Source organism: Zootoca vivipara, chromosome 11, assembly GCF_963506605.1.
Source record: "Zootoca vivipara chromosome 11, rZooViv1.1, whole genome shotgun sequence".
NCBI lineage: Eukaryota > Metazoa > Chordata > Lepidosauria > Squamata > Lacertidae > Zootoca > Zootoca vivipara.
This window is the reverse complement of record NC_083286.1, coordinates 46,842,926-46,856,955: the sequence shown is the minus strand read 5'-3', so window position 1 is coordinate 46,856,955 and position 14,030 is coordinate 46,842,926. Positions and strand designations below refer to the sequence as shown.

Sequence of the window (14,030 nt, the reverse complement as noted above, 5' to 3'; positions counted from 1 at the left end):
TACTGAGCTTCACAGACAAATGCTCTGATTCCATATAAGGCAGTTTCCTACATTCCTATCTTTCTCGCCCACTCTGCACTGGCTGCCAGACACGGTGTCCTCCGTTCACCAATCTGTGGCACCACGTAGGCAAATGTGTCGAGGAGAAAAGGGTAGGCTGGGGACTTCAGCAATGAGCACACAGAGGCAGGTGCTATGAAAATGACCCCTGCCACTATACATCTCATATTTTTGTTCGCCTAGGGATTCATCTGGTAGTGAAAGTGAAGACAGCTCAGATGAAGAACCAATTGGCCCCCCTTTGCCACCCCAAGGGTCAGTGGAAGATTCCGATGATGAACTCATTGGCCCTCCGCTGCCTCCTGGATATAAGGGCAGTGATGATGAGGATGACGAGGACAACACCCTGGAAGAAGATGAGGTCAGTTTTTATTCTCTCGGCGTTTCTGCTGTGTCGTCTTCTGTTTTAGTGTTGATTGATGGCACTTCTATTCTGGCCCTCTTCCCAGGTTGCTCAGAGCGTTCTCCCCTCCCACCTGCTTTACAGACACAGCAACCCTGTGAGGTAGGTTAGGCCAAGAGAGCAAGTGACCGTCAATGAGAAATCCATGTCAGAGTGACAATATGCATCTGGATCACCTGTGGGGCGGAGGGGAGTCCATTGCATGAGTGGAAATCCTTGCACTGATGATACTCATCAATAGAATACCTCCCTTTGGGCTGTAGCCAACTAAGTTCTACTTTGAGTGCACCCATTGAAATTAATGGACATGATTGACTTTGCTCCATTAATTTCAGTGGGTCTACCCTCCATACCCTGCTTGCACCCCAGGGAGGTCACCTTGGTGCTGCGGTTTGACTTCACCCCTGGAGGCACACTCCATTGTCTCTCGAGGCAGATGAATGCCAACAACCCTGCATAAAATGGGATGGATACACCCCTTTGCCTTTGTACAGAATGTCAGTGGCAAGCCGTCTATAGATGCCTGTTTTGTGCACACAGAATTATTTCTTTGTAATGTTCTGTGTGACCAGACACTGGGGAGTGCTATGGGAAACCCAAAAGCAGGGTATTATTAGCCAGCAACTGATATTCAGAGGCACATTGCTTCAGTCCTCAAAGCAGCATTATAAGCCAGCATAGCTAGTATTTGTAACCTTCCTGAATTTGTCTAATGGTATTTTAAAGCTGTCAATGACTTGGTGGCCATCACCACAACTGTTGGCAATGAATTTCATTGTTTACCACTGCAGTGTGTGAAGAACCTCCTTTTGTGTATCTTTATTATCCCACAATTCAACTTGATCCTGGGTTTTAGCATTACAGACGAAGGAGAAAAACTGCTTCCTGTTTGCTTTTTTGAAACCATGCATCTGTTGCACTTAATCTTTCTAAGAAATTTATAGTCTCAAATATTGTAACCTTCCTTATAGGGGAGTCATTTCAGTCGCCTGATAATGTTGCTTTCTCTTCACCACCGTTTCCAACTCTACAATATCCTTTTTGAGCTGTGCCATTTAGAACTGGTCAATGCTTTAATAGCGCTAAACCTAAGATTCCCAGCGGAGCGGGAAAATTTTAGTGACAAATACTAGAGATGTAATTTTTTAAAGCCATCTAAACCACGTGTGTGAAGATAGTTTGTTTGACAAATGAGTTTTGACATAGCAGAAAGACGAGAAGAGAAAGGAAGGCACAAAATCATACAAAGAATTTCAAATAGCACAGCAGCATCCCCCAACCTTGTGCCCTCTAAACATCTGGGGACCACAACTCCCTTCATTCCTAACCATTGGGATTTGTTGTCCAGAAACTGGGAAAAGCTGTAGTAGTCTTAGATTGCAGAATCCCTTGCAAAAAAAAAAGCCTGAGAGAGAAGTCTCTTGCAGAGCCTGTTTGGTCATCTGATTTACAAAGGAGATAATCACCTGGGAATTGTACTTCATACTAAACTTATGGGAAAATGAGACTGTTGGGAGTCAGCTCCAGCCAGCATGATCAGTGGTCAGGGTTGATGGGAGTTGTAGTTCAGGAACATATGGCAGGGCACAGGTTCCCCTCCCTGCTCTAGGTGGTGCTGTTGATCTATTTTGGGATGTAGGAGTTCACCACAGTTTCATATTGTAAAGTTTCTCAAACTGTTAATTGTTTGTGGTTATTGTTTTGGACTCTTAATTTGTTCCCTTTTATTTCCATGTAGTGGTTCATATGGATGTTTCCATAATTCAACAAGTGTTTGCTTCTTTAAAGACCAATGGTTTTAAGTGTTAGGTAGATTTATGCTAGCTACTCACTGTTAGGTGATCACATTTGAAAGAAGAGAAGTTTTGCTTCCTATCTTTGGAGTTTCCTTAGAAAAGCAGGTTTCCTTTTGTTGAGCATTATTTTAATACTGTTTGATCCTCAGTTGAAGGGACCTTAAACGTGCAAGAATTTGTTAGTTTTGCAGCTGTTCTCTAATACAGTACTTTAACACACATACATTGTTTATAGGTGGATTCAACTGATTTCCTTTTCCTTTGTTTCTCCCTCTCCTGGATTGTAATTCATTGAACATTCTCACATGAACAGAATTTTTGAGCACTCTTTAAGATATGGGTAAATGTCTGCAGCCATCATTCACAGCTGTATAATGTAATATGTGCACCTTTAAAAAAAAGGAATACAAAAACCTTATAAGCGAAAAGTAACATGTTTAACTTCCTTTCACAAATCATACCAAATTGCTTTCCCCAAAGGAACACAGCAGTCATAAAGTTAAGATTCATTTTTTAAACATCACTTTTATGAGGCTGTTACTTGATTGAATCATATGTAAACCTTTCAATTTAACCCCCGACGGGTATTCTGAGTGACAATTTTAAATGTTAGTGCTATTTAACATTTTTGCTTCATTTTTGGAAATACCATTTGTGAAGATTTATTGATGGTATGTTGTTTTACTGTGTAGGTATTATAGAAAAAAAATGTTTGAATGCAATGAAGTCTTAAAGGGATAGCCATTCATTTACTGTATTTTTAATACTTGAAAGTAGTTGTGTATTGTTGTTGTTTGGCCACCTTCTCATGAGGTGGCCAAAGTATTGGAGCCTCAGCTTCAGGATCTGTCCTTCCAGTGAGCACTCGGGGCTGATTTTCTCATTTTCCTACTCATATTGAAATACTGCCCTTCAATGAGGCCAAACTTAGATTCGCAAAATGTTTAGGGGTATGTGTGCCCCTGCGACCCCCCCAGAAAAGAAAGCACTGCCTGTATTAACAGTCACTAAACTAGTTTTCTTCATTTTTGCTTTGGGCTAACAAATTAGTTTCATAACCTTTGCATGGAGTGTTTTCAGTTTTTCAGTGCTCAAATATGGGAAATGTGCCGAAATTGGAACTAAAAATGAAGGCTGTGACTGTCATTTGGTTGTGATGTGGGCAGGAGTTAGTGGGACAGGCTGGCTATGTGGGTAAAGAGCAGCAGGTCTTTTGGCAAGGGTGTTCATTTATTTTTTAGTCTTTTTTTAAAAAAAAAATTGTATTTCCGTGTTAGAAGTGTAGGTGGCTTTCTAGCTGTCTGTCTAAAACCATGACACAAAACGGAGAAAGAGAGACTGACAAACACATCAAGTATAATAAGGCAGGGAGATTATAAATTAGTAGATTGGCAAAGAAGAAAGAACTTATGCAGGTTTTATTCTTCACTAGATTCAGGTAAAAGATTTATTACTACTATTGTTACAGAATATCATCAACATTAATCTCCGTGAGAACAAGGTTGAATGGTTTGTCACTCAACATTTTCCTTTCCGTCTCCAAAACAGATTCAGATTGACCCATGTTGTCATTGCAGTTGTCTCATCCGTATGATTTTTTCAGGAGTTTAGTGAAAAAGGAGTTCTACGTCTGTTTACAATCAGCTGTGCCATTTTGACCCTACAATAATCAGATCAATTCCTGTTTTCTGTTGTTCAGAAAAAAGGCACTTTCTTATTGTAAGGCTGGCACGCGAATGCGTTTCAGGCTGTCTGTTTCTGAGGAATTTTGCTCTGCATTCAGTAGGCTAGGTTGCAATAAGTTGCTTGCAGCATTGGGGCTGTGTGCTAGGGCTGACTCTATACTACAGCTCTAAACAAACTACTATTAAGAATTATATCAGTTTCACTTCATTCATTATTATTAGTGTTAAAGCTGTAATGCCTGCACAATTATTTTACCCGAAGTGTTATTTTAAGTACCCACATAGCTGACTTGCACAAAAATGCACAGTGCAGTGGAATGTGTATCCTAGGTGTGATTTTTACATATACGTTTCATTTAATATACTGCAGAGAGATTGAAAGAAGCATTGAGGACAAAGCTGGCATTTGTCCAGGGTGGCATTTGCTGTTTGCTGTGGCTTTGAAGTTGAATAAACCTGCAATCATTTATTGAAAACATGTTACTCTGGGAACGTGGAGCGATTTGGAAGTAGGACTTGAGTGGAATACTAGGATTTTCACTGAACAGGGAAGCGATGGTGGTGAGTGAACAGGACATAACAGGTAGATTGTTTGGTAGTACTCCAGGTTGAGCCACTCCAAAGGTTGTACCTCAGAGTGGGTACAAAACCAAGGAGGAGCCTAGGAAGGAGCTCTTCCTAGACTGCAGAAGATACTCAAGGAGGGTAGACTAGAAGCTACCTTCAGCCTGATGCTGCGGAGCTCAAGGGCAGATGTTGAGCCATCTTGCAGTCCATATTCCTTTCTCCAAGTGAAGTTCAAGCACTTTATCATTTCAGCGGAAGAAACGCCCTGCTGGATCAGGCCATGGTCCATCTAGTCCAGCATCCTGTTCCCACAGTGGCCAACCAGATACCCATGCAGGACATGAGTGCCATAGCAGTCTCCCCACTTGTGCTCCCCAACAACTGGTACTCAGAGGCATACCTCATCCAGCTGTGGATGAAAAACATGGCCATCATGGATGGTAACCCCTGATAGAATTATATTCCATGAATCTATCTAATCCATTTTTTTAAAGCAATCCAAGTTGGTGGCCATCACTACTGCTTGTAGGAGCAAGTTCCAGAGTTTTAACTACAGTATGTTAACTTTTATCTGCCCTGAATATTTCAACATTCAGCTTCCTTGGATATTTGAATTCTAGTAAAATGAGAGAGGGAGAAAAATTTGCCACTATCCACTTTGTCTATGCACAATCTTATAAACTTCTATCATTACGGTATATCCCTCCTTGCTTTTTTTTTTCTAAATTCAAATGTTCCACATAGAGGGAGTTGCTCCAGCCCCTTGATCATTCTGGTTGTCCTTTTCTGAACCTTTTCCAGCTCTACAACATCTTTTTGGAGGTGAGGCAACTACAACTGGGATTCTTGACTAACGCACATGCTTTGTTCTGTTCCTCCTCCACCATGTCGCCTCATTAGGGTCTGAAAACAGTCCCGCCATTCCATTCAAGTCTGAATTCCAAATTCCCGTCCCTTTCAAGCTTGTCACATTTACAAGAAAGGACTGGATATTCTGACCTTGGTCCATGCCTTCCCATAACTAAAGGAATCAAAGGATTTAATAGCAGGAGTAAATAGAGACCAACTAAGTTTGTTCTGGGTATAAGCTTTCGTGTGCATGCACACTTCTTCAGATACCAAGCTTATACCCACAACAAACTTAGTTGGTCTCTAAGGTGCTACTGGACCATTTTTTAAATTATTTTGACTGCGTCAGACCAACACGGCAACCTACCTGAATGTAATGGCAGGAAGTTTGCATTTGACCCTGATTCTCAGCTAATGAGGATCAAGTCCACCAGGGCTGCAAACAACTTGCAGCCTATGAGAGGTAACAACCCTGTAAATGCAGAAGTGGGTCCCTGAGTTAATGGGGGTTCCAGAGCGGGTCATATTCAGCTATGATAATTTGCCAAAATTACACTTGCATGAGATGCTTGTTATGTACAGTAGGAGGAGGGCATCACTGGTGGGGTGTGGTAGTGATGGAAGGGAATGATTGGTACACCAGTGAGCAGTGTGGGCCCCAGACTAAGGGCTGGTATGTAGTGTTAAAACTAAAGATCAGTGTGCATGGAATATAAATACATTTGTTAATCCTGCATCTGCTACCCCTTATCTTTCATCGAAAGAACCAAGCCCATATCCAAACATTCACAGCTCTGGCAGGCTGGAGTTGTAATGGTGCTTGGTAATGCAGTCCACAATGATCAAACTGAACCTGTGCCATTGTTCTCATTGAAGTGGCATTTGCAGAGACGAGGAGCTCAGAATTAAACACCAGTATCACTTGACCTGGTCTTTGTGAAAAAGAGATGGCTTATGGTACAAGCACTGGACTTGAAATACTTGGATAACCTAGAAATGATTTCACTCCATATGGAGTAGGATAGGCCATGCTGTACAGTGTTCGAAATTCCCATTGTTCTAGGCATATTATGCAACAGAGAATTTTATTAGAGTGAGCGGTTTCTGAGCTCTGGGTGCTGTACTGTGCCTAAGATTCCAGATTAAAACTGCAGAGTGGAAGGAAAGGAGGACCTTTTCCTGCCTCCCCACTTTCAGCTACTCTCTGAAGACTGGAGAAGAGACCCTCTTAAGAATGTTAGGGGGGTGGTCAGGGAAAGGACTAGACCATGGGGAAAATGAACATGATATTTTTAGCTGCTCGGTCTAGACAGCATCTTAAAAAGCAGAGACATCACCTTGCCTACAAAGGTCCGTATAGTTAAAGCTATGGTTTTCCCAGTAGTGATGTATGGAAGTGAGAGCTGGACCATAAAGAAGGCTGATCGCCGAAGAATTGATGCTTTTGAATTATGGTGCTGGAGGAGACTCTTGAGAGTCCCATGGACTGCAAGAAGATCAAACCTATCCATTCTTCAGGAAATCAGCCCTGAGTGCTCACTGGAAGGACAGATCCTGAAGCTGAGGCTCCAGTACTTTGGCCACCTCATGAGAAGAGAAGACTCCCTGGAAAAGACCCTGATGTTGTGAAAGATTGAGGGCACTAGGAGAAGGGGAAGACAGAGGACGAGATGGTTGGACAGTGTTCTCGAAGCTACGAACATGAGTTTGACCAAACTGCAGGAGGCAGTGCAAGACAGGAGTGGCTGGCGTGCTATGGTCCATGGGGTCACGAAGAGTCGGACACGACTAAACAACAACAACAACAACAACAACAACAACAACAACAACAACATTTTAGCTGCAGTTCATTCATTTTCAGCTTTGTATTCTTGTAATAAAAAAGCACACCTAGACAGTTGGTTGTTCAACAAATGTTTGGTTTGAGGTGCCATTTAGCTCCTAGCTTTCATATCTCAGTTTCTAACACTGATGCTGTATAGACGTTCTGGCAGATGAGTCAGGGTTTGTGCATGAATAAGTGAGACAGAAAGCTAGGAATGGGCTGCTTTAAGGCCATTATTGTATGATCCAGTACAGGGCAGGGGTAGGGAACCTGCGGCTATCCAAAGGTTGGTGGACCATTGGCCATGCTGGCTGAGACTGTTGGAGGCTGGAGTCCAACAGCAGCTAGAGTGGGTCAGGATCTTCAGCCCTGGCTCCAATATCAGATTCCTAACAAATAATGTGAACTTATGTAGCATAGTGGTTAAGCCGACGCTCACATAATTGAGACTGAGCTACCGGTACATTGAATATAGGGGGACATATTTCTGAGTGCACAGGACTGGACTTCACAAAACTGAACCGAACCAGGACATTTCTGATGTAAATATCACCCTATTTACTAAGCAGTTAAACAAAGTACTAAACTCTTCTCCCTGTCCCATGTGCTACGTGTGGATAATGGTTACCTAACTTTACAAGGCTGTTGTAAGGATCGCTGAGATGATGTTTTTGAGTAGTTTTAGAGCAGGGATGGGAAACTTGTGGTCCTCCAGATGTTGGACTGCAGCTGCTGTCATCACTGACCATTGGCCATGCTGATTAGAGTTGGAGTTGAACAACATCTGGAAAGCCACAGGTTCCCCATTGGTGCTTTAAATACTCTAAAGTGCTATAAATGTAAAGTAGGCTATCCGGATATGGGATTTTGAGTTCTTCAAAGGAAAAGTGGGGTATTGGAGGAATAAACAAATAACAGAATAATTATGTTTATGGCATAACTGATATAACTAATTACTTACCTACAGATTAAAATATAGCAATATTTGAACAGCAATTATTCCCATTTAATTTTGCTCCCCTCGGAGAGATATCTGTTTTTAAAAACGTTTAAGAAAAACTGCAAGTTCCACTGGGCAAATGAAATTTATGAAATGAAATTGTGGATTTCCATAATGCAAATGGGCAGAAATCACTTGGTTTCAACCCCTATAACATCACTGATGGAAATAAATGAGAATCTGGAACCTCAGGCCCTTTTCCTGGACCACACCGTTTCCCTTCTAGTCCTGCTTTTCATCCTCCTTGAGTGTTTCTGCATGGCTGGAATTCTGATAATTCTGATAATTCTGCTTACTTCCTGCGTGCAGGATGGAGAGGGGTGTGTGCTTTCTATCGGCCCATATGGGACCAGCACGGGTGACCGGGCCTGGCGAATATTTAATATTCCTACCTTCGTGGCTGTGATTCGTGGGTTGGCCACTTAATTTTATTTTGATTTTACTGTGATTTTGAGCAGTGTTTATCAGTGGTTTGATTTTGTGTTTTTAATGTATTATATATTTGGTGTTAGCCTCTCTGAGCCTGTCCTTGGCCGGGGAGGGCGGGGTATAAATAAAATTTATTGTTGTTATTATTATTATTATTATTATTATGTGTGGAAGCTAGCTTACTGTACAAAGGAAACATTGAAATGTGATGCTTTCTCCACTTTCACGCCCCCACGCCCAGTGGATTAGCCAGAAGGGAATGGTTTCCCATCCCTGTATGAGAGGATTGCAGCCTTAAAGAGTTTTTTTGTGTGAAGCTTGGGCCTCGCAGGTCTATAACAATATTTCCCTTCTATACAGACAATGCTGGTCATCCAGCCATTTATTTTGTCATATCCCATTACATAGAAATGTGCTGTTATACGGCTGTTCGTAATGTGGGTTAAATATTAATGTTTTGAAGACAATTTATGGGTGGCATGGGAGAATTACTAATCAAAACAGTAATAGGATTGGAACCAGCTGTGCATGCTCCACATGAAATTGCCCTTCCTTCCTTCCTGCAGTATGTTAGGCATTTTTCCAAGGGTTTAAAAATACCTGAGAGAGGTTTTGTGAATTTGCCATTTAAATCTTTCCACTTAGCTCTGATATCTCACTTGATGAACTGAAATGTATTTCTGTCGCTAGTTTCTGTCAGGGCTGGAATGCGTAATTGGGTAGATTAATTAGAAAACTTTTTAGTTTTTTTTAAAGTTTTTTTAAGGTGTCCCAAATAAACCATGGAGCAGAATGTACAATACTGAACCTGTATGCATGTAATGCCAAGCTAAACCATGGTTTTGCATGAACAAGTGAATGTGTGGATTCCCAGAGCAAAGAGTGCTAAACTTCTTCCCCAATCCTGCTGCTATTGCCATACTACCCAAGGCTAAGGCATAGTTTGGCTTAGGGTTGTGTCTGAACTCAGGCTTTTGGTTTGTCTCCCGAGACAAACCATCAGTGGTAAACCAAGAACAAACCACGATTTGTCCAGAGCAAAACAAGTCACCAAGAGCCCTTGGTACTTTCCCCTTCCCTCCATTACTGTTTGTGAGAATTAGTCCATTGCCTTTCAGGCTAACTTACTTCTATCTAATAAAAGTGTGTGAATCACCCCCTTTTTAATTTGTGGAAATAACTTACTGTACAGATAACCTTTGGTCTGTTTAGCATATAGGAGAAAATCAGAAGCAGCAGTGACTTGACGCAAGTGCCCCCAAAGCAATAATTTCAGCTTGGTTTTTGACCGCATCTTCCTTCCTACCTTTTGGTTTCGTTAATAGCTGTCTATAGCTATTGGCTTGCAGCTCATACACTCCTAGCTGCTAGGAATTCGTATTAATGCCTCAGCAGTTTGCTCCTTCTCTTGCTCCTGTGCTTAAACACAGCTTAATTGTTTTGTTTTCCAGGCTTTGATCAGTTTTAGCAGGAAGTTCTCTTTGTGATCATGCATCAGCTGTGTCTGATAAAGCAGAGAAGAATGGTTATTAGCTTTGGAATTATATAAAGCATTGATCACTGCAGTACCATAGTACAGACTGAAAGCATTTTAAATTAGATTTTATTTTCCATGTCCACCCCGAAACAAAATTTAATATAAGTTAATGGGGTTAGCTCAAGAAATTAGGTGGTACAGTGCCAGTTATTTAGAATGGCAAACAAAAACAGTCTGGTTACAATTGCTGGTATGTTCAAACCTTGCCTCTGCGTCAGAGAAGGGGAGCCTTTTTGACTCCAGAGGCCAGATCCTTATTAGCATCTAGCCTTTCGGAACAAATTTGACAGATGGGTGCTGCTATTCAGCCCCAATCAACATCATATGAGGAAAATTATAAGTATGTTCCATGTGGGATTGGATAATTTTCTGTTGGTGACTGGAAGTAGACACTCTATTGGCCTTGTTCGCACATAGCAATAATGTATGTTCAGTTTGTTACATGAACAAGTTGGTGTGATCCTCTGGCTTAATGCGATCATATTCGCCTTCATAGGAATAAGAGAGTGAAAGTATCTGTTCCTGGATTGTGGCAAACCACGGTTTGTGGGTGTGTCCAAACTTGGAAAATGAGAGGTAGCTCCAACCATAGTTCAGATGAACAGTGGTATACAAATTTAATAAATAAAAGAAAACATTCCAGGATATCAAGTTTCAGGATGGCAGGTTTTAGGTGAATATTAGTAAAGCATTGGTATCAGTAAGATCGGTTCAACAAAGAATCAAATTACCTAGAGGAGCAATGAGCTCCGCTATGTAGAAGACTATTAAGCAATGTCTGGGCAGCCAAATGTTAGAGTTTTTTATCTCTGGATTTTCTTCACTGAGCATGGAATTCAGTGATACATTTCCTCAGATATATTCCCTCAGTTAAAGCACAACAGCAAACCATGGTTTGTTATTATTCAGGAACAGTAAAAAGGTAAAGGTAAAGGACCCCTGGACAGTTAAGTCCAGTCAAAGGCGACTATGGGGATGTGGTGCTCATCTCGCTTTCAGGCTGAGGAAGCCGGCGTTTGTCCACAGACAGCTTTCTGGATCATGTGACCAGCATGACTAAACCGCTTCTGGTGCAACGGAACACCGTGACAGAAACCAGAGTGCACAGAAACGCCATTTACCTTCCACAGCGGTACCTAGTTATCCACTTGTACTGGCGTGCTTTCGAACTGCTAGGTTGGCAGGAGCTGGGGCAGAGCAACGGGAGCTCACCCTGTCGCAGGGATTCAAACCACCAACCTTCTAATCAGCAAGCCCAAGAGGCTCAGTGGTTTAGACCACAGCGCCACCTGCGTCCCTTTTTCACGAACAGTAGCTTCAATAATCTTATGTGCCAGCCCAGGGCTTGTACTGACGCTGTAACAGTCAACTAAGGTGGATTGCTATGTCTGAACCAGACCACTAAAATGTGATAGATATTTGTAACCCCCCCCCCAGTCCTGCTCTGTATGCATTTCTCTCTATATCTGGCATGTGAGGTATATGATCAGTGAGATGTGACCTGGTTGTGACTTCTGGTTGTGACTTCTGCCACTGAAGTAGTTGGTTTGGCTAATATAGTCAGTGTTTCGATGTGCTCCTCTGTTGGAATTCCACCAGAAGCATTGGACAAGAATGGCTGATCTAACCCTTCTTTTAATAACTCAGTTGCTTGATGTTAAAGGCCGAGGCCACGGAGATACTCATCCTTTCTACCAACTTGCATCTAATGATACTGCGTTCTGTTCCCTGCCCACAGTCTGCCAGCATTCTGTGGCCACTAACCATACTCAGTCCTCCTTGGGGCCCCTATTCGCAGGGTTTGATTTTTCAGGGAAGGTTGTTGTTTTTAACTTCTGCAAACCTTGGTGCTTCCTTGTGCCTCCGCATGTGGACAATGGAAGTAGAAGGATCATGTGAAATTATAAGTGACCTCAATAGAGGTTCTTACCACAGTTAGTCAGGCTAATGGCAACACTTACTGGAGTATACAGAGTACCTTCTGTCACAGAAGTCATCACTCGTTAAAATATACTACCTAAATGTTTTCCTTGGCATCACGATATATTCTCCCTTTGGATACATCTCAACTTGCAACTGAAATTCTGTTCATATATAGGCATTTTTTGGGTGGGCATGGAGATATTTATAGTATATTCTATAATTTAGGAACTTTGGCGTTACTAAAAGGGAACGGGTCACACTGATTCTTCATAAATATTTGGCTGTTATTAAGAGATGTTTGCCAAGCCATGTCCTGGGTGGTTGTTATCTTAATTTTTGTTTTGATTGAACAGTTTTGTTTAAAACTCCAGAATCCCTTGGACTGTGCAGCTAATGTTCTCTCTCTCCAGAATTTACTTCCAGCAACTTGGTCTTGGAATTCCAAGGATAAATTTGCATGTTTGGGGTTGTTGGGTTTTTTTTATGATGTGCAGGTGGCAGTTGCAGATATCGCTTGATATGATGGGATTTGCTCCTTGGCACAGCTTAAAAGGTCTATTACTTGAGCTTCTTTGCTCCCTTTGGCCCCAGCCTCCTCACAGTGCCTTGTAAAAGTGCATGGAGCTATTGGCAAGCTAGTCAAAGGCACCTGTTTAGAGTTCATTCTTCTGTCATGTTTGCTTTCTGTGCTTTATTTATATAAGGTTTTATATCCCACCGTTCTCGCCCTGTCGTCTTTTCAAATCCTTGTGTGTGTTCTTATTTCCTGCCTCTTACTTTCCGCCGGGTTCACCTGGGCCTGGTGCCTTGCAGATGTTTTGGATTACAACTCCCATCAATTCCAGTCACGACCATGCTGGCTAGGGTTGAGGGGTGTTATAGTCCAAGATATCTGGAGGGCATCACATTGGGGAAGGCTGACCTGGGTTTCCTCTGGCACTGTACTTTTTGAAGATTCCTATTGGTAGCCATCAGTTGGCAAGTAACCACAGCTGTACAACTTCGCATTAGTATTCTGGGCATACGCATGCGGGTTTACAAAGTGGTCTGCGCTGCTTTCAGGCTGGAGGTGGGGTACATATAACTTTTGAAGGCGCTCGCATTTTTTGAAGGCAAAAAAAACTTGAGCTGATTCTACAGTAAAGTCCATTTGCTGGCTAAATGTTGTTTTGGTTGTGGACGTGGTTTGTTGTGATTGATTGTAAGACTGGCTTGCTGAGGGGTAGCCCAAAGAATTAGGAGACAAGATGGAGAAGAAGAGAGAATTGAGAAAGCTTAGGTTTTGTTTGGATAAAAAGCACCAATCAGAAGATGTCTAATGGTGTTGGGCTGGAAGAGCTTCTCAGTCTGGATCGGTAGGGAGTGAATAGGGGTTCTTTTTCAGTTAGGTGCTAGTGAGCTGTTTGTTCAGTTGAAGGGATTGGGCTGTTAGTGAAGGAAGTGGAAAGAAGAGCTTTTTAAAGGGACAGATATGAGAAAGGGCTGTATTTCACTAGCAGATAACTCGGGTTCAATCCCTGGCATCTCCAGGTAGGGTTGGAACAGACTCCTGACTGAAGCAGTGGTAAAGTGTGTGAGGGGCCACAGGGGCAGTTGCCCTGGGTGCAAAATGGATAGGGTGTCAACATTTCAACACCCACCGGTGCTGCCTCGCTTCTGTTGCTGAGCTCCATTGAAAACAGCTTCTCCATGCAAACCAGGAAGTGACCTCTCCAGACAAACAAACTTCTTTTCTTATCTCTCTCTCACACACATGTGCACAAACACTTATGTTGATCATAGGTAATTGCGACAATCCTGAAATAAAAGATCCACCAAAATCTGCACTCGTTATTTATGAAGCTGGGAAATGTAATCATGACTTTGAAAGGCATTGGAAATGTACCTGAGGCTGCAAGCTGGTTCCTGTTTACCTGGGAGTAAGCCACTTGAACTCATTGGATCTTACTTTTGAGT

At 42.2% G+C, this 14,030-nt stretch overlaps 1 protein-coding gene across 1 annotated transcript in view; it reads left to right on the top strand.

Annotated features, from left to right (window-relative positions):
- Positions 1-14,030, top strand: part of WDR70 (WD repeat domain 70) — a 114,706-nt gene that overhangs the window by 5,292 nt on the left and 95,384 nt on the right. Inside the window, exon 5 of the mRNA XM_035100358.2 lies at positions 244-421. Within this exon, the coding sequence (XP_034956249.2) occupies positions 244-421 (178 nt within the window). The remainder of the gene's footprint in view (positions 1-243; positions 422-14,030) is intronic.